The sequence below is a fragment of the Topomyia yanbarensis genome, chromosome 2, assembly GCF_030247195.1.
Source record: "Topomyia yanbarensis strain Yona2022 chromosome 2, ASM3024719v1, whole genome shotgun sequence".
In the NCBI taxonomy this organism is placed as follows: domain Eukaryota; kingdom Metazoa; phylum Arthropoda; class Insecta; order Diptera; family Culicidae; genus Topomyia; species Topomyia yanbarensis.
The window spans coordinates 451,404,140-451,429,667 of NC_080671.1; the positions used below are offsets into that span (position 1 = coordinate 451,404,140).

Genomic DNA, 25,528 nt, shown 5'->3' on the forward strand with positions numbered 1-25,528 from the left:
AGCTTCCATAGACGGTCGAGCAACCAGTTATAATTTAGAGTCGATTTAGCGCCAACACTCCCAGGTAACCAGCAAGCATTAAATACCTCTTCCACTGCTCTATGATCAACGCCAATGGTGTCAATATCGACGGCGAAGCCAAAAAGCATACGAGATCTCGTACGCTAGGTCTTCGTATCACACCTTGGAGCGCAATGTTGAACAAATGATTCAAGATTGTATCGTGCTGTTTAAATTCATCTAATGCCATAAACGAGTGAGATGTCTCTCCGGCTATTTTGACACTTGATTTTAATTTTTCCAATGTCTACAATTTTGCACAATAACGTAACTATCGAATATGTGGTTGGTTATCAGGTAGACGGGTTTGTAGCGATTCGTCAGATTGTAGGGCAAATTCATGTGATTCGACACGGAATTCCTTTCTCGCGATAAAAAAAATTGTTTTGGGTGGAAATCAATTCTTCCTCCAAAGGAAAAAAAATTGGGTAAAACCATGTGTGAATAAGGATGAATAAGCCATAGATTAAATCTTTTGCTAATAAAATCGGATAAGTAAATATTTTCCAATGACAAAGATGTAGATTCATAGTAAAATATTTTATTATTGTTATTAATTGATCGCCAGTATATAATATTTAGCTATAAATAGTATCAAAACAAGTATTCTTCTGTGTGGCTTTCATTTGAAATATAGCTGTAGGATCTTCGGTTGCTGTTTTTTTTCTCAGTACTAATACTAGGCATACTTTAGTTAATTGTTTAAAAGGTATTGTCTAATACCTTTCACTCGGCCTTTAGGTTTTAACTTAGTTACGTTGGAGTCGATGACCTAATACAATTGATTCTAGTTAGCTCTCGTTTTTATCGCTACCCTGACTCCTAGAAAAGTAAAAAATATCACGCACAAAGCTTAGTTTCTAGTGCAGGAGAACAAATGTTTGATTCTTACCTAACAGTCACTGAAAAGCATTTAGTATACGCGGTTTGGGGTGACCGGAGTTTGAAAATATCGAATCGAATCTTGTTATCTCCTAAACACCCCATATACGAGGCAACACAGTTTATCAAAAAAAATGAAATTGGAATTTATTTTTGCATTAATTTTTTGTTAGCCGATCACAGATAAAAAAATACCTCCCATCAAACTTCGCACCCTGTATTACGGTGGTTTTGGCAGCAAATCTTTGGAACTAGATACCTACATAACCAACCATCCATCGCATTCACTGGAAAATAATCTCAAGAAAGAACAAGAACGGACTGCGCGAAGTTTCCATGGGAGGCGCTTGCTGGCTGCTACTAGCATTTCGCCTTTCAATGGAATTTTACGTTATAAATGTGAGCTTACAATTTGCTTCACCGTAACTAAACATATAAATGATCACAGGGGAAGTTTTTTCTTGTCACTTGGCGTCAATTCGAGCAAACACTAGTACCTACATATCTTTACCGGATGGGCAGCCTGTTCCACCTGCTAAACGTAATAATCATAGATCCTAAACTGTCGCCTATAGTAGTAATTACCGGTACGAGAGGAACCTGCTCCTCTGTTCTGAAAATAAGAAAACAAAAGAGAACAGAAAACAAAAACAAATAATTACTAATTCAAACTTGCTTTGTTAGCAGCTGCATCTTTTTTTTTATCTCTAGCAATTGAATTGATTAGAATGCTTCAAATTCGAGTGTTGTTATTTGTTAGGTTGTGCATGCTTTTAATACAAAACTCTCATTGTACTGGTTATCTTCTTTCTTGAGTGAACGTCTTTCTTTAGTGTAATATTAGCAACAGGATGGATAGTAGTACACACACGCACACGCAAGATGCCGAATTATTGCAAGCGCCTCGACGGATGCCCTTCTAGGGAAAGCGGCACTAGCATTAATTGGGAAACTGTACTAAACCGTAGTATTTGTGGAGGAGTTAGACGACACCGTAGCCAGTGTGCCCATTGAAGCTGATGTGACTCCTGAGCCTACCGCTCCACCGTTGGTGGATGAAAAGTTGTTAGGTATGGCCACTACGCAGGCCCCTGCACGACTATAATTGACTGCAGCAATCTGTTGCCACTCGTTGCTCTCCGTATCGTACTGCTCGACTGTTTTCAGGTACTGATTGCCATCGTAACCACCGACGGCAATCAGCCAATCGCCAAGAACGCTTACTCCTATTGCATCACGTCCAACGCTCAGAGATGCGATCTGTTAAAGGAACACGGTTCAGATGTCGATAGGTGAAAAAACGACAAATTACTTACCAACGTCCATGTGTCCGTGGTTGGATCGTAACGTTCGACTGTCTCAGTCCTGCATACAGCCGGATTGCTTGCCGGGCAGTCATGCCCTCCCAGAGCGTACAGGAAACCATTGAGGACACCAACCTATGAGTACAGAATTTCGTTAAGATATTTTTTGGCGTTAGGAACAGGTTGTCACATTGTTAAAGAAAATTATGAATTTAACTTACCCCCACTCCTCCTCGACGCTTATTCATCGGCGCTCGCAGCGTCCATTTATTTGTGTGAGGATCATAGCACTCAACTGTCCGATGACAAACGCTGCCGTCCCTTCCCCCTTTAAAATAGAATAGAAAATAAAATAGTTATCTTAGCTCGCGTGCATAGACTTGTTCTTGAAAGTAATGTACATACCAATCACAAACAGACGCCCACCGAGTACTGCCACACCGGCAGTGGATCTCATCGATGCCATCGGTGCTACGTAGCTCCAAGAACGTGCCGCCGGATCCCATCGCTCAACCGTGGCCAGATAGCTCCAACCATCGTGACCACCTACCGCGTACAAAGGCCCTTCCAAAAATGCCACTCCTAATCCATGTCTAATGATAAAATAAGTTAAAAATAATTACAATTTTTATCGACAGCAAATAAATATGGTTTGATTTCAAACCTAGGCGTTCCCATCGGTGGTACTATCGAACCCCAAGTCATCGTTGTCAAATCGAAACATTCCACTGTATTAAGTGTCTTTAGGCCGTCTCTACCTCCAACGATTATCAGCTTATCATCCATCACTGCTACCCCGAACTGCAACCGCCTCGCCGGCATGTTTTTCAGCAGAGTCCATTTATCTAGACGTGGCTCGTAGCTCTCTATGCTATTGTTATCAATTAACATTTGGTTATTTGAAAGTATTTTCAGTCATGATAATATCGTATGATACCTAATTGCTCCTTTATGACCATCCATTCCACCAACTGCCAACAGCTTTCCAATGGTCGACTTCCTGGGTCTAGTGCGTTGTGTTGATATCTGCGACCTCCTGCCAGGGATTAGATGCCACTTAAATGCTTCCATTACGAGTTGCTGACACTCATTAGCACCACAGAGGGCTTCTACGTGATCGACGATGAACTGTAAACGAATTAATACCATCACATCTGCCACACTTAGCAACCATAAAACTTACCGATGGTTGCAGTAGTGGCAACCGAATCAACGCCAACAATTCGGGAATGTACTTTTTCCGATTCTCCGAATCGAACTGAATCCATGCCATCAGCGCATGGAATACTTCCTGCTCGTTAGGAACATTCAAATCGTCACTCTGCAGCAGATTTGACAGCTGAACCGAGTCCAGCTGGAAAAATTCCTGATTCTTCCAGACTTGCATAAAATGCTGGCAGGTATAGGCGGAGGCAATTTTTACCAGTGCAGTACATCCTTGCTGTTCAGCAAACAGCGAAAACCCGAGACAATTGGACGGATGCAGTTGGCGGGCCAGGAAAGTACAGCACGCATTGACGATTGTGCTCAGCTGGAGCAGACAGGCGGTTGCGAGTAACGTTTCGACAGTGTCCTCGCGCAGCTCGATTGCTCCCGTGTAGCAGTACTGGATGAGCAGCTGGAGGGCTTCACCGGACACTTCCTGCAGTGTTATCTCTTCCTGTTGACTTTCGCGCAGTTGGCCGGTAAACATCGCACTGAAGTAGGCCGAGGAGGCGGATAGTACCAGACGATGGGCAGGTACGCTGGAATTAGGTAAAATAAATGAGGATTAAAAAACATTGTTTGTATCATACTCGCTAGAAGAGCAATAAAAGCAATTTATTCAACATATTCGTGCTTAAACTTTTGCGAATATTTGAATGGAGTGAAACATCTACTTCTCGTTGCTTCTAGTAAATATAAATTTTTGTTGAACTTTGACAGTGTACACAACTATGTCATTGTATTGGTTTCTCTTCTCTCGTCCAAGGGCAGAATGTGACGAAAATTAGCCCACGATTGATTTCACTTTTTTTGTTTTCATTGTATTTATTTTTGGAGTTTAATACCACAGAGAACAGACATATAAGCTAGAACAAACTTTCCCGAAAAACCTGTGTAAACATTTAAATGAAAATACGTTGAAAATCACCATCGCATACAGGTTCGCATGCGTGAATCACCATTGTATCCAAGTTTGCACACAAGTCCCGTATAGCGATTGCTGGCCGATTGAAGCGCCGACCAGTGGCAAGTTGCTACTCGCTGTTGTCATTTCAAAGCGACAGTTTTATTTCTTACACAAGTTGAAAACTTAACTTGTATGTCAGTTCTTAGTGTTAATACCTTAAACGTTTCTATACAGGCGTACGGTTTCAAAATGTGCGTCAGGAATATTTTTTGAATTTCTGAAGTGAAAAACTGCACTGAACAAAATACCAAGATTTTTGCGAACTCACGAAGAAATCGGAGGATTGGCTGAGATCCTAAAAACGGGACTGGGTCAATTGACATAAAGTCATTTGGCATAAGATCATTTGGCATAAGGTCATTTGGCATAAAAGGTCATTTGGCATAAGATCATTTAGCATAACGGACATTTGGCATAACGGTTATTTGGCATAATGGTCATTTAGCACAATTTTGAGAATTGATTACACTGATGGTCATTTGGCATAACGGACATTTGGCATAACGGCCATTTGGCATAACGGACATTTCGCATAATTTTGAGAATTGATCACACTGAAGGTCATTTGGCAGTCGGTTGCTATAACGGATATTTGGCATAACGGACATTTGGCATAACAACATTTGGCATATCGGACATTTGGCATAATTTTGAGAAGTGATCACATTGGAGGTCATTTGCCATTTTTTCAACTACAGGCGAAACACATAATTTATAACTGTGTGAGAAGTCAGGTAATTCGGCATAATTTTAAGCCGTGATTCTGCTGAGAGTATTTCTGTACAAATATTTTACGTTAAGGAAAACAGTAATTTAGCATACGGTCGTTCGGCATAGGTATATGTAGTGATAAAGTTATTGATTACCAGGATGTTTTCTGAGTACATCCTTTCTTGTATGTATTCTCTATTTTGATTGTATGTTGACAATAACGTTCATCGTTCGAGGGAAAGTTAGTTATGCAGTTGTAAGCAGCTGACATGTTGATCAAATATTTGAGCATAACGACAACTACCTAAATATTCAAATGACTTTAAATGAGTTGGTTCATTCGTAACCCAACTTTGTACCGGGAAACAAGTGCTTTTTGTTCTCTCCGGTGTGGTTTAGTTTTTTCGGTACTACGAAGGTGCTTGCTGTGGCAGAGGCTGCAGTAAAGCATTACTAATAAACAGTCCCGCGAGTGATAATTATTACCTGCGATATCGGTTAAAGTAGTGCAGTGAAGTGCGTTACTAAACAGTTTCTTGCCTGAAAGACGGCTTTGTTTAGACGAGCTATATCAGCTCTCTACTGTGTGAAGGTCACGCGGGTGACGGATAAAACAAACGAAGGATCAATTCACCTACCAGCTCGCCAGGAACCAACTGGTGAAGTGTTTCGTTTTTCACTTCTCTTATCGATTTTTTTTATTATTGTTTTTTTTTTTATTTTTTATTTTGATTTAAATTAAATAGTGCGGTCGAGCGTGTTGCTCCCGCAACAAAATGAAACAAAAAGAAGGATCACCCTCCGAAGACGAATATTATGGGGAAGAAGAACGTATATCTGATACTGAGACAGATAATGTTATGGTCGATCCACTTCCCCCACTTTCCCCCAATGTCTCACAGCCCCCCCGAGTCAAGGTTTACCAGGATGGATCCGCTGGTCCTTGGGTGGTATACTTTCGGCCCAAAAATAAACCGTTAAACAGCATAACTGTTGCACGGGAGCTGACAAAACGTTACTCGGCCGTAACCGAGATTAAAAAGGTTCAGTCAGATAAACTGCGGGTAGTCGTTACTGACTTGAAACAGGCCAATGATATCGTTAGCAATAGTCTCTTTACGCTGGAGTATCGCGTCTACATCCCTTCTCGTGATGTGGAGATCGACGGTGTGGTAAGTGATGCGGGTCTAACTATCGATGATCTGATGAATGATGGGGCTGGCCGCTTTAAGGACCCTAACCTTCAATCAGTTAAGATTTTGGAGTGCAAGCAATTGTACTCAAAGTCCATCGAAGATGGTAATTACTATCCATCAGACTCGTTTCGCGTAACCTTCGCCGGATCTGCACTTCCGAGCTACGTTGAAGTGGGAGGAGCTCGTCTACCTGTACACCTGTTTGTACCGCGGGTCATGAATTGTTCCAATTGCAAGCAGCTAGGTCACACGGCCACCTACTGTAGCAACAAGCAACGGTGCGGTAAATGTGGGGAACGCCATGCGGATGATACTTGCAGTAGGCCCGCTGAGAAGTGTGTTTACTGTGGGGAGAATCCGCATGCACTTTTGACATGCCCAACGTACAAACTTCGCGCGGATAAACTGAAGCGATCCGCCAAAGATCGCTCCAGACGCTCTTACGCAGAAATGCTTAAAAGAGCTGTTCCACTTATCTCCGAAAACCCATTCGCTCTCTTGCCAACTGACGATAACGCCTCTAACGACCCTTGCGAGGGGCATTCTTTGGCTCCACTTGGAAACTCTAGGAAAAGACCTAATCAACACTCACCTGAACTTCCTCGTAAGGGTCCTAGGTTGTCCCAAACAAGGGTACAAAATAAAAATAATTCATCAACTGGAAGTGCTGGTACCAATCCGAAGATAATACCTCCTGGTTTTGGGAAATTGAGATACAACCAGGAGTTCTCAGCACTCCCAGGGGCACCAAAAATCCCAAGTGCTCCAATTTTACAGTCAGAAACTCAACCTAAAACGGGATTCCTTAAATTTTCTGACATTGTGGACTGGATATTCACAGCTTTCAACATTACCGATCCTATGAAAAGCTTGCTGGTTGCTATTCTACCAACAGTAAGAACATTTTTAAAACAGTTGACTGAACAATGGCCCCTCCTTACAGCGATCGTATCCTTCGATGGCTAACTTATTAGACGGAATCAGGGATCTGATCACTGTTTTACAGTGGAACTGCAGAAGTATTATCCCCAAAATTGATTCATTAAAACACTTGCTAAATTACAATCATTGTGATGCATTTTCCCTATGTGAAACATGGCGAACTTCTAATATAAACCTCAACTTCCACGATTTTAACATTATCCGCTTGGATCGAGAAGACTCATATGGGGGGGGGGTACTTTTAGGGATCAAAAAGTGCTACTCCTTCAATCGAATCAACCTCCCTTCGACACCAGGCATTGAAGTTGTCGCTTGTCAAACAACAATCAAAGGCAAAGATCTTTGCATTGCTTCTATTTACATTCCTCCTAGGGCCATGATGGGATATCGAAGATTCTCCAACGTGATTGAACACCTTCCCTCGCCCCGCCTGCTTCTTGGAGACTTTAACTTTCACGGTACGGGGTGGGGCTGTCTATACGACGATAATCGATCTTCGACAATTCAAAACCTTTGTGACAACTTCAATATGACAATTCTGAACACAGGGGAAATGACACGGATCCCTAGACCACCTGCGCAAGCAAGTGCACTGGACATATCTTTATGCTCGACATCACTACGGTTAGATTGCAAGTGGAAGGTAATATCTGATCCCCACGGTAGTGACCACTTACCAATTGTAATTGCAATCACCACTGGTTCAAGACCATCGGCACCAATCAATGTTCCCTATGACCTCACACGAAACATTGATTGGAAGAGCTACGCTGCTGAGATATCCAAAACTATCGATTCAACACAGGTACTTCCCCCGGAGGAAGAATATAAGTTTTTGTCCAACTCGATTCTCGATAGCGCGATTCAAACTCAGACGAAACGAGTACCCGACGTGAACACCCAAAAACGTTCTCCCAACCCGTGGTGGGACAAAGAGTGCTCAGACGTGTACGCGGAGAAAGCTGCCGCGTATAAAACCTTCCGGAACGACGGGTTAGTTGCTAATTATCGAGTGTACGCGATTTTAGAAAAGCGAATGAAAAATTTAATGAAAGCTAAGAAACGCAGTTACTGGCGCCGGTTTGTCGACGGGTTAACAAGAGAAACATCGATGAGCACTCTTTGGGGCACGGCCCGACGTATGCGAAACCGAAACAGTAATAACGAGAGCGTGGAATATTCAAACCGTTGGATATTCGATTTCGCCAAGAAGGTTTGTCCGGATTCCGCCCCGGCACAGAAAATCTACCGCGCCGCGTCGCCTTACAATACCGCGAACGAAACACCGTTTACGATGGTGGAGCTCTCACTTGCTCTCTTATCATGTAACAATAAAGCCCCGGGGCCAGATAGAATCAAATTCAACTTGTTGAAGAATCTGCCAGACTCTGCCAAAAGACGCTTGTTGAATTTATTTAATAGGTTTCTTGAGGGTAACATTGTCCCACATGACTGGAGACAGGTGAGGGTCATCGCCATCCAAAAACCAGGAAAACCAGCCTCCGACCACAATTCGTATCGTCCGATTGCAATGCTGTCCTGTATCCGGAAGTTGTTCGAGAAAATGATCCTGTTTCGGCTCGACAATTGGGTCGAAACAAATGGCTTACTGTCAGATACACAATTTGGCTTCCGCAAAGGCAAAGACAAAGGGCCTTGCGTTGCTCTCAACAGAAATTCAAATGGCATATGCTAACAAAGAGCAGATGGCATCAGTATTCTTGGATATTAAGGGGGCTTTCGATTCAGTTTCGATCAACATTCTTTATGAGAAGTTGCACCAGCATGGTCTTTCGCCAATTTTAAATAACTTTTTGCTAAACCTGTTGTCTGAAAACAAATGCATTTCTCGCATGGCGATTTATCGACATCACGATTTAGCTACATGGGCCTTCCCCAGGGCTCATGTCTAAGCCCTCTCCTCTACAATTTTTACGTGAATGACATTGACGAATGTCTTGTCAATTCCTGCACGCTAAGGCAGCTTGCAGATGACGGTGTGGTCTCTATTACAGGTCCTAAAGCCGTCGACTTGCAAGGACCACTGCAAGATACCTTGGACAATTTGTCTGCTTGGGCTCTCCAGCTGGGTATCGAGTTCTCCACGGAGAAAACTGAGCTAGTCGTATTTTCTACAAAGCGTGAACCAGCGCAACTACAGCTTCAATTAATGGATCAAACTATTGCTCAGGCTTCAACATTCAAATATCTCGGGGTATGGTTTGACTCTAAAGGTACCTGGGGATGTCACATTAGGTATCTGAAACAGAAGTGCCAACAAAGGATCAACTTTTTCCGTACAATAACTGGAACATGGTGGGGTGCCCATCCAGGAGACCTAATCAGGTTGTACCAAACAACGATATTATCAGTGTTGGAGTACGGATGTTTCTGCTTTCGCTCCGCTGCGAACATACACTTCATCAAACTGGAGCGAATCCAGTATCGTTGCTTGCGTATTGCCTTGGGTTGCATGCACTCGACCCATACGATGAGTCTCGAAGTGCTGGCGGGCGTTCTTCCGCTGAAAAATCGATTTTGGGACCTCTCATATCGAATGCTCATTCGATGCGATATTCTGAACCCATTGGTGATTGCAAATTGCGAAAGGCTTGTCGAGCTTAATTCTCAGACCCGATTCATGTCCTTGTACTTCGATTACATGGCACAGAACATCAATTCATCTACGTATAACGTCAACCGTGTTCATCTCTTAGATACTTCTGATCCAACTGTATTTTTCGATACATCCATGAAGGAAGAGATTTGTGGAATTCCTGATCATATTCGCCCACAAGTGGTCCCAAATATTTTCTATAACAAATACCATCAAGTCGACTGCGCCAAAATGTTCTACACTGACGGATCAATTCTCGACGGGTCCACAGGCTTCGGTATCTTCAACGAAAATCTTGCTGCCTCATTCAAACTCAATGATCTTGCTTCAATTTACGTCGCAGAATTAGCTGCCATTCAGTATACTCTCGGGATTATTGACACCCTGCCCTCAGACCATTACTTCATCGTTTCGGATAGTCTCAGCTCCATTGAGGCCATCCGTGCGGCGAAGCCTGGAAAGCACTCACCGTATTTCCTGGGGAAAATACGGGAATATCTGAGTGCTTTATCTGAAAAATCTTACCAGATTACCTTGGTTTGGGTCCCGTCACATTGTTCTATTGCGGGTAATGAGAAGGCGGACTCTTTAGCCAAGGTGGGCGCATTAGAAGGCGACACTTACGAAAGACCAATTTGCTTCAACGAATTTTTCAGTATCTCTCGTCAGAGGACACTCGATAGTTGGCAAACCTCATGGAGCAATGGGCATCTGGGACGGTGGCTACATTCCATTATCCCGAAGGTATCAACGAATGCTTGGTTTAAGGGGTTGGATGTGAACCGGGACTTTATTCGTAGATGTCAAGGATCATGTCCAACCATTACTCGTTTGACGCGCATCTCCGTCGTATAGGGCTTGCTGAAAGTAATCATTGTGTTTGTGAGAACGGCTATCACGACATCGAGCATGTTGTTTGGCTGTGCGCAGAGTACTGTGTTGCCAGGTCCCAACTAATAGATTCCCTTCGGGCCCGAGGTAGATCACCGTACGTGCCAGTCCGGGACGTCCTGGCAAGCCGTGACCACCCCTATATTTTTCTTATCTATATCTTTTTGAAAACCATTGATGTCCAAGTTTAATACATTTTACCCTCTCTCATTCACAGTAGAATCTCACCAACCTATCCCTGTATCTACAATATGGCATTGCTTCACGAGTCTTCGGTGCACACTCTTCTTGATAACCGTCTATCCAGAACATCATGACATACCGCACATGCAGATGATATAGAGTGCCAATAATTATCCGAAATATCGACCCTCCCCTCGCCCCTGCGATTACAGGCTGGAAACTACAACACTACAACAAAGTGTGCATATCCGCCACAATGATCAATCAGCAAACGACGATGTCAATTACACAATATGTATCCCACTTCCTACCTTTTTCCTTTACTTACATAAGAGGGGTGCAAGCCGCCCCTAAATACGGCTTTCCCTTCCCCCACTAACATGTGACATGTAATATATAAAAAAATGAATTATCGGCCTCGTTAAGCTACAGCATTTGGGCCTAAATAAACGTATTTTTAAGATAAAAAAAAAATGAGTTGGTTTACCAATTGTACTAAAATTTAACTTGAACCCAAATTTATTTGATTATTCTTCTTTACCAATTAATAAAAACTACAAGGGGCAGCCCTATGGGGTTGCACGAGCTGTAGACGTAGGACTATACTACTTAATGTAAAATATTTATTTTCTTAGTACTTAGTGTGTGGGAAAAAAAACACCCGGACCGGTGAAGAAAAATCAAATTTTAGACAATATAATCATATCTCATGTATAGAACAAGCTTTCTAGTTGCTCTCAAACAGATCCTAAAAGTTCAAACACCCATGGATAACCCCAAGCTTGTAGATGTGTTTCGATGCCACAGGATTGTAAAATGGTTAATATTACGTCATGAAAATTCGATTCTTCCGTGACAATTTTTTTTGCCTGCAAAATGACCTGTGTGTATGCAAAGCTCATGATTTGTTGGGATATTAGCAATGATCGGAAAATGCTTTCCAACGCTGCGCATTGCATACATACAGGACATTTTGCAGGTCACCAGAAGCTGTTCATTTTAACACCGCCATATGTTCATTTTACCCACTCGCTATAAACATGAGTCAACGCTGATGATGATGGGTAGAACGAAAGAGACAACTAGTACCACCACTATTAGCGTATTTCACCAAAATTCTACGCGGCCTTTCCCGATTGAAAGGAACGGCCACGCTTAGCCCATCTGTCATAATATCGTAATTTTGCATAGCGAAGGGCTGAATGATAACACATAATTTTGTTCCAAAAAACAGCCTACGTTACGCAACACTTTGTGCAGGTTGATTATACCAGTTGCAAGTGGGGCCAAATTCACCAAGTTCCGTAAAATTCCTTTTAAATTACAGAAAAAAAAATTGCTTAAAATTGCTTAGATGAACTAAACTAATTAATCAAATCCTGTTTTAAAAACTGTCCTTGCGTTTAAACCAAAATGGGAAGCTTATTACTACCACTACATTACTTAATTTCAAGCGCAAATAGCAAATACATGTGCTAATTAAACCAAAAATTTACTGGCAACATTACAGCGGCATTTAGGAAGCAGTTTGAGCGGTCGCCTGTTGGACGACACAGGGTAGCGTCCTCCATACTAGACTTCTAGCTCAGCTACACTGGCTATAAAAAACACAGCGCAGTGATCTGCTTCGCCAGCTGTTCAACAGGGAACTGAGCGTGTCTGGCCAAGTCCGTTCTTTAAATAGTCGATGATGACGTCATTCATAGAAGCGTTGCGCGCTAGGTATACCAATCCGTCGTACAGGGCTTGGGAAGCGCTATCTTCTGTGTGTTGATGCGCGATATTTTGACAAGGTTGTATATTATTTAATTTTTTAATGCTATGATATCAAAAATCTTTGGGTTTATCTATTGGAATCTATTCTTAGAAGTATTTAGGGGCTATTTGTGCAAAAAAATTGAAAATTTATCGTGAGATGGCTGAATTATATGCGTTTAAAATTGGACCACTTTTCGTTACATACCATTTTTGTAGAATTTGCAGAGTGCACCCCCATATCGAAAACAAAGACGTAGTCCTACGTCAAAAAAACATGACAATTATGCCAAATAACCGTTATGCCAAATGACCTTATGCCAAATGACTTTATGCCAAATGGCCTGCTCCCCCTAAAAACGACAGATGAGAAAAAACAGATCGAAAACAGAATGCTTGCAGCGACTACAGGCCCGTATTGGAATGATATGGTGAGCTGAGGGCAGCCAAGAAAAAACTATATCCACGTAAGACATGTGGGTACGAAGAAAAGGTATATACTGATGTAGAGGGAGGTTTTGTCAAGAACGTTGCTCGAATGTTCTACAACACTATCAACAATATAAGGAGGAAAGCATCCTGGCGCCAGTCATGATTACGACCGAGAGAGGTATCGCTTCACAGATTGTATAGAAGAGACTGCCACGTGGAAGGAGCCCTTTGTGTTGCTATTGAACGGACAAACCGGCAGAGAAACCACAAACAGAATGAGGATTGAGGATGATGGACAAGCTGTGGATCCACCCATGCTAGACGAAATATGAAGGTTATTCAGGAGTTGGAAAACGGTAAGGCCGTTGGGAAGATAGAAAATCCCGGCCGAACTTCTAAAAATCAGTAGTTACCGGTTGTACCAATCAATCCTCTGCGTGATTGAAATGATCAGGGTGGAAAAAGAAATACCTTCAGATTGGTCGGATGCTCAGTCACGCCACCCAATGACTAGAAAGGTTTTTCTACTAGCCACTAGGTGACTTTCACGTGGTTTGTTTAGCGGACTGCGCTCGTTGGCTGAAACCTTTATCGGTGATTACCAAATCGAGAAGGACAATCAACGATGAACCAGAGAAGTTTACCATGCGACACATTGTGAATAAATTCCGGAAGTACAACTGACAAACTCACTATCGGTTTGTGGATTTTGAAGCGACGTATGGTGCAGTGAAACGGAACGAACTATGACAGATAATGCTTCAACATGGCTTCCCGACAAAAATGTTTAAGTTGATTCATATGACGCTGGATGGGTCAAAATCAAGCACCAAAATAGCCGTAGTTCCATCCGACTCGTTTGTGACAATTGAGGAATTGAAGAAGAGCGATGCACTCTCTAATCTAATGTTCAACTTAGCGCTCGAAGGTGCGATACGAAGATCTGATGTGCAAAGGAACGAACCATCAAAAAGAGTACGCTCACATGCTTTTTGGCTTCGTGGTCGATATCGACATCATTGGCGTTGATTGCAGAATAGTGTAAGAGGGATTTGTGCATTTTAAAAGGGAGACGGCGAAAATCGAACTGACTATATCCGATCGAAGGATTACGGTTCTAGACTGTCGACGAATTCAAATATATTGGAACGCTTGTGATATGTGCTAACGATTTTTAATCACGAATTTGACAAATTTATTGCTGTTGCAAATTGGACTTTATATGATTGTCGTAGGCGGTTGTATTCCCCAGAAAGCCATTTCTCAGAAAGCCAATCCCCAGAATTCCATCCCCCAGAATGTACCATTCCCCAGAAAGTCATTGCCCAGAGTGTACCATTCCTTAGAAAGCCATTATCCAGAATACTCCATTCCCCAGGAAGTCATGCCCCAGAATGCAACATTCCCCAGAAAAGTTAATGTTCCTAATCATTTTTTTTTGTGGTGAAGCCTAAGGTTTGCTCATTACCTAATTCAAGGAACTGATGCGGTGTAAATCTGCTAAGGACATGCAAACCTGGTATCCACTCGTATAACCGGTTTACTCGATCACAGGAATTGGTTCCTTCTTTCAATCATGAGCAGTTTTTTTTTCGATTCTATATGCCAAATCACTCTAGTTGGTAAATGACTGGGCAATGCGTAATATAGACCCTGTGGTTCGCCACAGTGGTCCTTAGCCTCTTGTCCAGTAACTCCTATCCCTACCTCCCCGCGGGTCCAGCTGGGGTATGAGTAACCATAGGAAAGATCGGGTAACCAACCCCGGTGGGCCATGGTCGCATGCTGGAGGAGGCTCCTCTTTTCGGAGGGTGAGTCCATCCGAGCGTCTGTTCCCCATGTTAGGGGCGGCTCAAAACCGCGTCTGTTCTCCATGTTAAGGGCGGCTGATGTATCATCCTCGTGTTAGCGTAGGACTCTAAATAGAGCTGGCACGATGGTCCTCGGGCGAGACAGGGGGTTGCGGAAGGCCCAACAAGCCGCCCTGGAAAACTAACCGTTACGAACAATGCAGAAGAATACTCTTCCGGAGGAGTGGATGGACCGCGCGATTACACTACTTACCGTCGCCTACAAGGTCCTCTCCCAAATTATTTGCCGTCGATTGTCACCATTTTCAAGAGAGTTCGTGGGACACTACCAAGCGGGATTCATGGGTTCCCACGCCACCACGGATCAAATATTCGCGATTCGGCAGGTTCTGCAGAAGTGCCGCGAATACAACGTGCCTACACATCATTTGTACATCGATTTCAAATCGGCGTATGACACAATCGATCGAGATCAGCTATGGCAGATAATGCACGAGTACGGGTTTCCGGATAAGCTAACACGATTAGTCAAAGCGACAATGGATCGGGTGATTGCGTTGTTCGAGTATCAGGAACACTCTCGAGTCTCTTTAAATCTCGAAGAGGGTTACGGGAAGGTCTATCGTGCTTGCTGTTCAAAGTTGCGTTAAAGGTGTAATAAGGAGAGCGGGGATAGACACGAGTGGCTCGATTTTCAGGAAGTCCGTCCAGCTTGTTGGCTTCGCCGACGACGTTGACATAGTAGAACGGAACTTTGAGGCGATGTCCGAAACGTACATTAGACAGAAGGCAGAAGCCAGCAGAATTGGACTTGCCATCAACGTTTCGAAGACAAAATACATGAGAGGAAGGAGGTTCTAGAGACGACAATGTGAACCTCCCATCCCGAGTTCGGATTGACGGTAACGAAATCGAGATGGTCGACGAATTCGTGTATTTGGGCTCACTGGTAACTGCCGAGAATGATACCAACAGAGAGATTCAGCCGCCGGACGAAGTTGATTATCTACAAGACGCTGATTAGACCGGTGGTCCTCTACGGCCACGAGACCTGGACTAGACTCGGAGAGGACCAACGCGCCCTTGGAGTTTTCGAACGAAACGTGTTGCGTACGAATGAACCATGAGTTGCATCAGCTTTTGGAAGCATCATCCATCTCGCATACCGCAAAAATAGGATGTTTGCGGTGGGTTGGACACGTCAAAAGAATGTCAGACGACGACCTGGTGAAGATGATTCTTGAGGGCGACCCTACGGAAACAAAAAGACCACACCATGTGTTAGATCTTCATAAACATAAATCAGCTTATGTAGAATGCTGTTACCATACTGCTGATTTATTTTTATGAAGATCTAACACATGGTGTGGTAAAAAACTACTTTTTTCATTTTCCATTTTTGCCCACTCTCTGTTCAACCTTAAAGAACAAGAGAGCGCGGTTCTCGCACTAAACCACCCTATCGCCAATCCATTTATTCAGCTCTCAAAAAAAGAGCTTTCTACTTTTCCTTTGGTGTGTCATCATTGTATCTTCCGTGTATGCTTGAAACTGGCACGTCATTTCATGATTAGAATGAAATGTTGACAGCGCCTGGCGGCAGTCATGGTATCTATTACCTACCATCCAGAGTGTATGTAAGGAGAGTGAAGACAACTGTCATGATTATCCATCAGTGATATTCCAAACGAACAAACGACCTGTCAAAATACATGAATTTGACTCATTTGGAATGACACTGACAAATAACAATTGTTCCAATTTTGACAGTGTCATCACTCTCCTTATATGCACTCAGCTACCATCAAAGAATGTGAGCTGACATGAAACGTAGCAGCTGCTACGCTTACAACGTCAGAACACAAACTAACGAATTGTTCTTGTGTTCCCTTTTTATACGCGTCGCAGTTCATTCGATGAAAAAGAGGCAGTCCCAGCAACGCTTGCCTTTTGAGCGAATTGTACCGACTAATCATGGATCAGATAATTACTACTTTCATAAAATCCATTATTTCCGCTATTTTTAGTAATTGTATATACTACCGAAATGGATATAAAATTGTTGTACATATTTCCAATCAGCTAGCGTAATAATCTTATTTTTCCATTCAGTACAACGGCAGATATTCACGTTTAAAAAATCGGGTAAAATTCCAGCAGAAAATTTTGAAACGGGACCCCTATATTGAAGCGTTAGAAGTAGTCTACTTCAACAAATTGAGCGCCAAATAGAACACGTTATTGACAATTATTGAATCTCGCGCTTGGTCGTATCCCCTTGTTCCCCTACACTACACCAATCGTCCATTATGTTTAAAATACAACGTATTTATGCCTAACGTTGCGCACCCTGGCTAATGAGCCCAGGATAAAGCACCATTACTCACTCTCTTAAAAACGAAATAAATTCAAATAAGAATAATCGGCTTGCGGTGGACCACAATGGCACCATCATAGATAGCTTATACTTTAGCGAAGGATCTTGGAACAACAACATTTTGTGAGCGTTTCATCACAGATACACAAATTAGTGACTTGACGCTACCAGAAAAGGGAGGTGTGTCAAAAACCAATAAAACGGTACGCCATTTATAAATGTTCCCTTAGAACCAGCTCAAAAAGGTTGGATGCGTCACTCGAAAAGTGGTATGCTAGAGCCCCACGATGTGTCGCTATATAAGGTCAATCAGGAAGTATTTCATATAAATATCATATCCCGTAGTTTATGTTTGGGTCGTCGAGATGGGGAGAGATCGCCAATTTGCCTTGTTGTTTAGTTCTTTGATACCACGTTAAAACGAGCGGTAAAGTATCAGCTATGCAGCGTGATTTCCAGTTTCGAATGTCAGATTTTTCCCTTCTCTGTGTCATGTGCCTTCAACGATGAATCGTAGAATTCTCTTACTTCGATTCTCCTGAGGTAACTGGACCAACAAACGTTTGCGCTTGTAGAAAGTCTTTGTCCGAAAAAGAGAATCAGCCGATGAAATTGGGGGACTGAAATTTCGAATCAAAGAAAGAAATTGAGCACATTGAATAACAGCAAATGCCCTACATATGCAGCTGTTGTATATGATGGAGTGCTCCAATTGCAACGGCTTTCGCGTATTATAAACACGAAGAAACGCAAGCTGTCTGATAACGATGATTGTTACGCGTTCATGACGTGATCACATATCACCCGGAAACGTCGAAATCACAATTTCATTCATGGATTTTATTAGGATGATTATTGATCGTGGGTATTTTAATAGTTGCAATGTACAGAGAGATTTGTTAAAATAAAAATTATCTGCAAGAAAACTTGTTTAAGCATATTCCCACTTTTGTAACAAGCACACTAAACGGTACCAACGGCGGAAACTTTGTGCAGACTTCGACTTCCGGTTGTGAACTGTCTTTTACGCGTCAACTCTGTTTGTGCCCACGATTCTTTGTTTGTAAACTTGTTCTTCTCGCCACAAGACCGCATGCTGCATGATCCTACTAGGGATAGATGGGACATCATAGCAAGAGACATTGCGCTGGCTACAGAGCGTATATACGGCAGACACTAAACAGCATATGCCTGTCGTCGGCCACATAGGCTGTAAGAGGTAATTCATAATCGTATATGGAATGGAGCGAGTCAGTAAAATAAACGCAGAAAAGTGGAAAAAAAAATCATCTCACCCAAACAAAGACCGGCCGACTAGGCGAGGGCAGCGTCCCCGGAACGACAGTCGGCGAGAGAAAGAAACGTGTAGCATTGACATTGACTTACCGTTTGCCGTCTAATCCGGCCACCAAGATCACATCGCACAGTTTCTCGTTCTGCAGATATTCTGTAAAGTGTAAAGAGAGGGAGAGAAAGAAAGACACATTTAATTGCTTGTTGATGGAAACGCGTAATTAAGGGATTCATCGAGTTCAATGTTCTCAACATGGGATCTCCATGGGAGGATTAGTCATATGAGATTAAAATAAATTATTTCTCTAACGAACGATTTTTTTTCTGAAATATATCGAAAAAAGTATTACCAAAACGATAGCAGAAGACAGACCGATATTTGTCATATTCTTGTTGATAGGTCCTCAAGACAGCTCTAGGAAAATTCGAAAATCATTCTTTGCTAATTATCGTGTTCGGACTCTCGAACCCAGATCCAATGTGAGTCCGACCTGTTTCGAGTTCTTTAAATTTAAGATGTTTGGTTTTGGATTGGGTTCTGAATTTTCAAATTTAAAATTCGTGTGTTCAGACACACTTTAGGATCGAGTTTCCAACACACAAAAAAATCTCGAATGCGGATATGGTTTATTTGTAATCGTATAGAATAAACGTGCCTGTAAACGATAACAATAAACGATATGTAAATTCAAAGTCTGACAACTTTATTCATATAGCAACAAATAAATTAATTAAAATCGTATTTTTATTACGATTTTATCGAATTTCACTTCAAATTAAAAACTTATCAAAGTAGGAATAGTCATTATACAACATAAAATTATGCACGATTTAGTTATATATCACAACAACACCATAAAGTTAGGCACGACTTAACAAATAACTAAGAAAACCGATTTTCCGAAGTTGCTTACGACTTTTCTCATATGTTTAAATTCAGAGTGTTGCATGTATGGAAAATCGTTTCTCCACTATCGGAAAAGGTATGAAATATTATCCAGTTTCTCGTGATTGAAAAAGGTTTGTATAGTTGTCCTTGTACTACATAAAGAGTGTTATCTAGTCTAGTCTAGTCTACACATACACAGCCAATACATGTAGGGATCCTGGAAAATTGCAGACGTTCAACAATTTTTCTTGTCATTATTAATAATTGTTGCACATATTGAATATGACACAAGCATTAGAGCGGCCAGGCCAACTGTGCAGCGTACAAAATAAAGATGATTCAAAATTATACGGCAATCAAATTATTCATTCAATGAATAATTTAATCAACGGATCATTTTGAACCTTGAATAAGGAAGAAACGTGGACAACCGTACACAACCATTTCAATTTGATGGGGATTTGATAAATCGTTGGGAAAGACTTTGCTAAGAGGGTTAATGTCACTCCTTTGGTCCTAGGTTCCTGGGATGGGACAGAAGTATTGAGCCCTGCCCTGGCTAATAAGCCAGGGTTATAGCGCCCTTACTCGCTCTCTGAAACAATAGAGAAAATTGGCAAAATCGGTTAATAAGTAGTAATAACGCATAAAAATACAAAACAACAGACAAGTCACCTTCGACAAAAATCCATACAGGACTTCTATGTTCTAATTGGCAGTACAGGATCATTAAAACAGAAATCTTCCGCGTTCGTTGAGCATTGACGGAAAACACAAATAACTGTATCGTATATTTCACAATAGGCCAAACCGATACTAAAAATTGACTGAGAAGTGATTGCTATTTCCACCTGGCTCAAAACAACAAAAACACTCGCAATCAGCTAACTATAGCAACAAACTACGATTGTCAAGTTCAATTAATCGGGACACATCGCAAAGCTAGGGTACTCGAAACTAGGATCTGTTAGCTATGAACAAATAATTAACTTAGCTGAAAAGCTCAGCTAAAAATCAATTCGAACGATGCGGAGTCCAGTTGAGACACAAAACATATACCTACTGTATCGATTCCGCCGGCCACCCTTGGAAAACCGGAAACCAAAAGAAACGAAAGCAATGAAACTGAAAGACGGACAGGCATTCCAGAGCGAATCAGCCATAAACCTAGAACGGAAAACCAGGACTAGGCAAACTCATATGGACATGATCGAAGGGAAATGCGGAGAACACCCCGCCCTCAGCCAAGCAGGAGTTGGACGCTGCACCCAAGTCCACCGCACGGTCCATGGCAGAACACAACTCATCACTATGTCTCACCGCCGATGCCGGCGTCGGCGGTAAAACACGATGATTAACCATGCTCCACCCGGGTGCAACGCCCAACTCCTACTTAGCAGAAGGCAAAGAACTCTTCACACCTCCCCCGATCATGTCCATACGAGTCCGCCCAGCTCCAGCTCTCCGATCCAAGCCCACAACCGACCCGCTCCAGAACACATCCGTACCTCAATTTCACCACCCCGCCCCTCACAGTCCCAATCCGCCGAAAATAGTCAACAAAATCGATACAGTAGAGCCTTGCGGCAATTAAAACATAGTAACAAAACATCCACCTAGATAGCAAGGATTCTTAGTTCTGGAAAATATGAAACGTTCTCACCGATAACCGGAACGCCAAACCTGCCCAACATCCTGCGCTCCAAAAATAATTTCGATGTCACTTTTGGGGTATAGATTGAAGTTCTGTGACTAGAGTGTTGTTTCAAGGACAACCTAGTGGATTTCCTTCCTCGCTGTACAGCCGATCCGAACGCGCACTTTCTGCTTGATTTTTTACTACGAATCCATCCGAGCGAAATGCGCAATTAACATTATTTTAATATTATCGGAAACAAATAGAAATATTATAAATATTTTAAATTCACTAAAGAAGCGCGAGGAAATTAAATTTTTTTGACGGGAGCAAAAATTGTTTGCGTGCGCCGTCGATGATTGCTACGATCCGATCTCCCTTGTACTACATAAAGAGTGTTGCGATTAAGAATTGGTCAACTTCAACTTGACGCATTTTGTTTCATCATGCATTAAAATAACCTGTATACCCCACATTTTAAAAAAGAATGTACGCCAAGTAGACGAAATTGTTGAATGTGGCCAAATAAACTGTCACAAACGTTTGACAACAGCCAAGCAGACTGTTTGCGATGAAATTTGATTGTGTGGTACTAAACTTGCATCCAGGCAGACTTTAAACAGCTTACTGGGCAGAAATAATATACGTCCATTGGAGGGGGAAGGTGGCAGTGAGTTTCAAACACATTAAGTTATCTAAGTTTGCCAAAAATTTCTCTCGTGTGGCAGACTATCTGTTCCTGTGCTTTGAGGAGTGACATTTCCATCAAAGTTCAGTCTTAACGTTTCGGGTTCCGCTCATCAGCACAACACAGCCGACATGACCGACATATAAACGTTAAGTTCAAAAAGGTAAACATTACTTATGATCGCATACAACGACTGCAAACGGTTGTCGTCCCGTTATAGCATTACACAGAGATACCTCTTCATAGAAATTTTTTTTTCGGCGGTTATCGTACTGGAACTGTAGAACTAGGTTCTCGGAAGGGCTTCCCTCCAGAATCACTCACTACCATTGCAGACGAAACAGGAAATGTCATCGACTAGAACACTGCTTAAGGACAACAGCAGCGGGTCGTGTATCTGAATGTGACATTCAGTGTATGGTTCAGATATGTGCGGGCTTAAAGATTTCACGATCACGTGTATCATACTCATAGGATATTCGAGGGTTTGTACGTTACGTTACGTACGTGTATAAATTCGAACGGTGAATCCGATGCTTATTTTTCGGTGTACGGTTCAGATGCTAGAAGAGAGTGAGCTCTTCCATATCAATAGAGTTCCCAGTCAAGTCACCATAAAACGTGTTATCTAGTGGATGTGAGTGTCATCAAGCCCGACAGTAGGGACTTCCGAACATAACCGATGCATGTTAGCGCTAAAAATTTTAGGTTTACTCTTGAGAGCGCGTTTGTAAATTTATAAGTGCTTCTTAAATGTTCACTTAATTAACGGGGGCGTTTCAATGTTGTCGAGATCGCGGGCGTAAGTATGTGTGGATGAGTACAATGGCATGTTCGCGTTTGTAACCACTTTTTTGTTATCGCGAAGGCCACGAGCGTTTTTACGTTTGGAATGATTGAGATTGTGAGTGTATATGAGAGAAAATGCAACTGATTGTGTTACTGAGTGTTAGTTTTAATCTAATTTAAGATATTGTAAAAAAGAAAGAAGATATAAGATATTGTTAAGAGAAAGATTTCTTGCCGAAAAAGAATAAAAAAGATACAAAGAGATTAAGTAGATCCGTATAAATTAACCGATATTATTTTTGGTAAACATGAGTAGTGGAAAAACAAACTAATAGAAGTACAACAAATTACTTGGAATTGGAATGGAATGGCCACTCACGGGAACCTGCTCCGGAATGTCCGTTCCGGGGTCAAATCACCAAATGTTTCCAAAACCACGAGATACAGCCTACTGATGCAATTCCAAGAATTTTGATACCCATATTGCTAGTATTCCATTGAAGTTCACAAATAGTATCCCAGTATTTGAACCTGCTTCCGGAAATCCGAATTCTCGGGAACCGAATAAAGTAACTCGATTCATTTTTACCAAGTCCAAAAGCGGATGATTTCCTGAGTCCAAAACACCCAAAAGCATCAAAATCGGTTGGAAATTACCTTAGTTATTGGTATTTCATTTTTCTGGGTACCCGGGTACCCATGTCGGCCTGCTACGTAGTAAAAAAAAATCAGGAGCCGCTCCTAACGCCCCTCCTTACTATATCAACAATATTATTAACCCAAAGCTTGACTTAGTGAAGTTCTAAGATGTCAAAAAGTTTCAATTTCCAGATATGGATACAACATAGGAATTTCATTAATTGAAACCTAAAAAGGTACCCGGGTACCGCGTCGGATACATAACGGTTAAGCATATTTTTCTTATCTTAGTGATTCGAAAAATGCAAAAAAAAAAATTTTTTTAAATGTTGCACTATCAAACCCCCTTAAGGGAAATTTAGGCTAAATAATTGGAAAAGGTTATGAGGCTATATCTAAAGACTAAAGCGCAATCATATATTTCTAAAAATGTTATAAGCTTATGTTTCTCAAAAAAAATGTTTCCCGATTCTATCAATATCTCCGTTTTATCAGTCTAAAATTCACCACGGAGCTGATAAAAACGGGTTTTCACTGAATAGAGAATCCTATAGAACATGCTTTCAGCCTCTTTTCTAAAAAAGGCCCTTTTGAATCAGATTTTTCGACAATTCGACGTTTTTTGGTCTAAATAATCTAATTTCTTGGCGGAACTTGTTAAATTCTAATCTAAAGTGATATAGTGATATCTAGCAGTGATATAGTACTCGTGGTGTTGAGGGCGAAGCTAGTGTTATGCGGCTTGCCGCATAGCCAAGTCCAACGAACCGAAGAGTCGCTGAGCATCCGCTGGACGAATTGGCCGCAAATCTGCCGTTGGAGCAGCAAGAAAATCTGGGATCCATTCGTTAACCCGGAATACTGAGTCAAAGGGGAGGTTAAAGCTGACGCGAAAAAAATGGATGAGGTTTAGATTTCGACCCTTACATTTTTGGTACGAAATCCACTATGTTCAAGTATACCGGATAAACGAGTGAAATCACATTTGCTTGCGCTGCTTTATTATCAATCTTTGAAAGAAATCTGGAATTTAGCAAAAAGCGAGTTTTCGCTTAATTCCATCGATATATCTTGGTGCTATTCAGTGAACCGTCAATAATCCTGCCATGATATGTAGAGACTTTACATAACATGCACAGTAATTTGGTTGAGTAAGAAGATTAATGGTCCATCTTAACGTCGATACCAAAGACCTACAATAATATTAAACCAAGAATCTTCTTTCAAGATCATTGCCCGCAAAAGTGAAAGTACCATCTGGGTAATGACCTATCTGAACCTATCATTCATAATATTTTCTCTCCATTCTTCCATCCTGTTCTACTAACAAAATCATCCCACGTCCCAGCTAGGTCGCTTACCTTGCATCCGTTTGAGCACCAAGTCGGAGTGTTCTCTGCACCTGAAGAATTCATCCTGACTGACGGTGGAGTTGAGGCTGGCCAAGCTGAAGTGACTTTCGTCTGTGACCAAACTTATTCGTGCGCTAGCGCTCGATGTGGGACTACCTTTGCAGGAAATTTCACTCATATTGGTTCTTGTATTTTTCCGCTTGTTTTCACTTCGTGCTGCACACTGAATTCCACTCTAAACACAGTACTAAACCAATGTTTTGTTCCACTTGAATTACTATTTTCTTTGGTTTCTACCGTAGCGGAAATTCACTTGTCCAGTTGCTTCGATTCGTAGATTCGAACTGAACACTACTGGCGCAATCGGTTGCCTCCTAGTGTCCCTGTTTTTGTCTCATAAGAAAAAAGGTGGAATCTCCCAGGAGCTGGCTTTTCCTTGTTATGAACTGAAGCACCACGACGGCAAAAATCATTATCCACTTTCAAACAGGCCAGTTAGATTCCGACCCAGGCACAACACGATCACGGCAGCAAGCGAAAAATTTTCACAAGTTCACGATCCGCGATTCGCACAAACAATGAGCTCAGGGGAAGACCCAACCAGGTCTCGGACCAACAACCAGATTCTGCCACGAATGGAAGGCCAATTTCAAACGCGATGAAGGGTTGATGTTTTTTGCCCTTTTGCTTTGCGATTTTTACTCTTCCTTGTTTATGAAAGCGTTTGTGTTTGTGTGAGTCATTAGTGAACGCACTCTTATTTTGACAAACATTTCCAATTCTCGAGTAACTTATGGGGAGGGCTGGAAAGCCAAATTGGTTTATTTCACAAAACGAAAGTTCCGAAAAAGTTAAGGCTAGTTTACAGTTCGAAAAACGTGTCACGGGATTTGGGTCCCTGTATATTA

At 41.9% G+C, this 25,528-nt stretch overlaps 1 protein-coding gene across 3 annotated transcripts; it reads right to left on the reverse strand.

Annotated features, from left to right (window-relative positions):
- Positions 1-581: 581 nt before the first annotated feature.
- On the reverse strand, positions 582-25,308 carry LOC131685816 (kelch-like protein 5). 3 transcript variants are annotated; one of them, XR_009304873.1, is made up of 10 exons: positions 24,630-25,308; positions 18,721-18,781; positions 3,430-3,991; positions 3,184-3,374; positions 2,911-3,117; positions 2,652-2,839; positions 2,468-2,574; positions 2,259-2,381; positions 1,818-2,202; positions 582-1,555 (listed from the first exon to the last, which is right to left on the reverse strand). XR_009304873.1 is itself a non-coding variant. In XM_058969776.1 (10 exons), exons 1-10 carry the CDS (start codon positions 24,796-24,798, stop codon positions 1,524-1,526), a joined length of 1,932 nt encoding a protein of 643 aa, XP_058825759.1. In that variant the 5' UTR covers positions 24,799-25,308; the 3' UTR covers positions 582-1,523. The 3 variants fall into 3 exon arrangements, 2 of the variants coding, with proteins under 2 accessions (XP_058825759.1, XP_058825758.1); XM_058969776.1 differs by having other exon boundaries at positions 582-1,550; positions 1,906-2,202; XM_058969775.1 differs by having other exon boundaries at positions 1,906-2,202; positions 24,630-25,307.
- Positions 25,309-25,528: the final 220 nt, after the last annotated feature.

What these genes read in the sequence shown, in the direction of transcription:
- LOC131685816 (XM_058969775.1), bottom strand. Translation starts at nt 24,798, where the DNA reads ATGAGTGAAATTTCCTGCAAAGGTAGTCCCACATCGAGCGCTAGCGCA. An exon ending in GGTCATAAAGGAGCAATTAG is followed by an intron (nt 3,118 to 3,183) that starts GTATCATACGAT and finishes TGATAACAATAG; the next exon opens with CATAGAGAGCTACGAGCCAC. An exon ending in AGCGTCGAGGAGGAGTGGGG is followed by an intron (nt 2,382 to 2,467) that starts GTAAGTTAAATT and finishes CTGTACTCATAG; the next exon opens with GTTGGTGTCCTCAATGGTTT.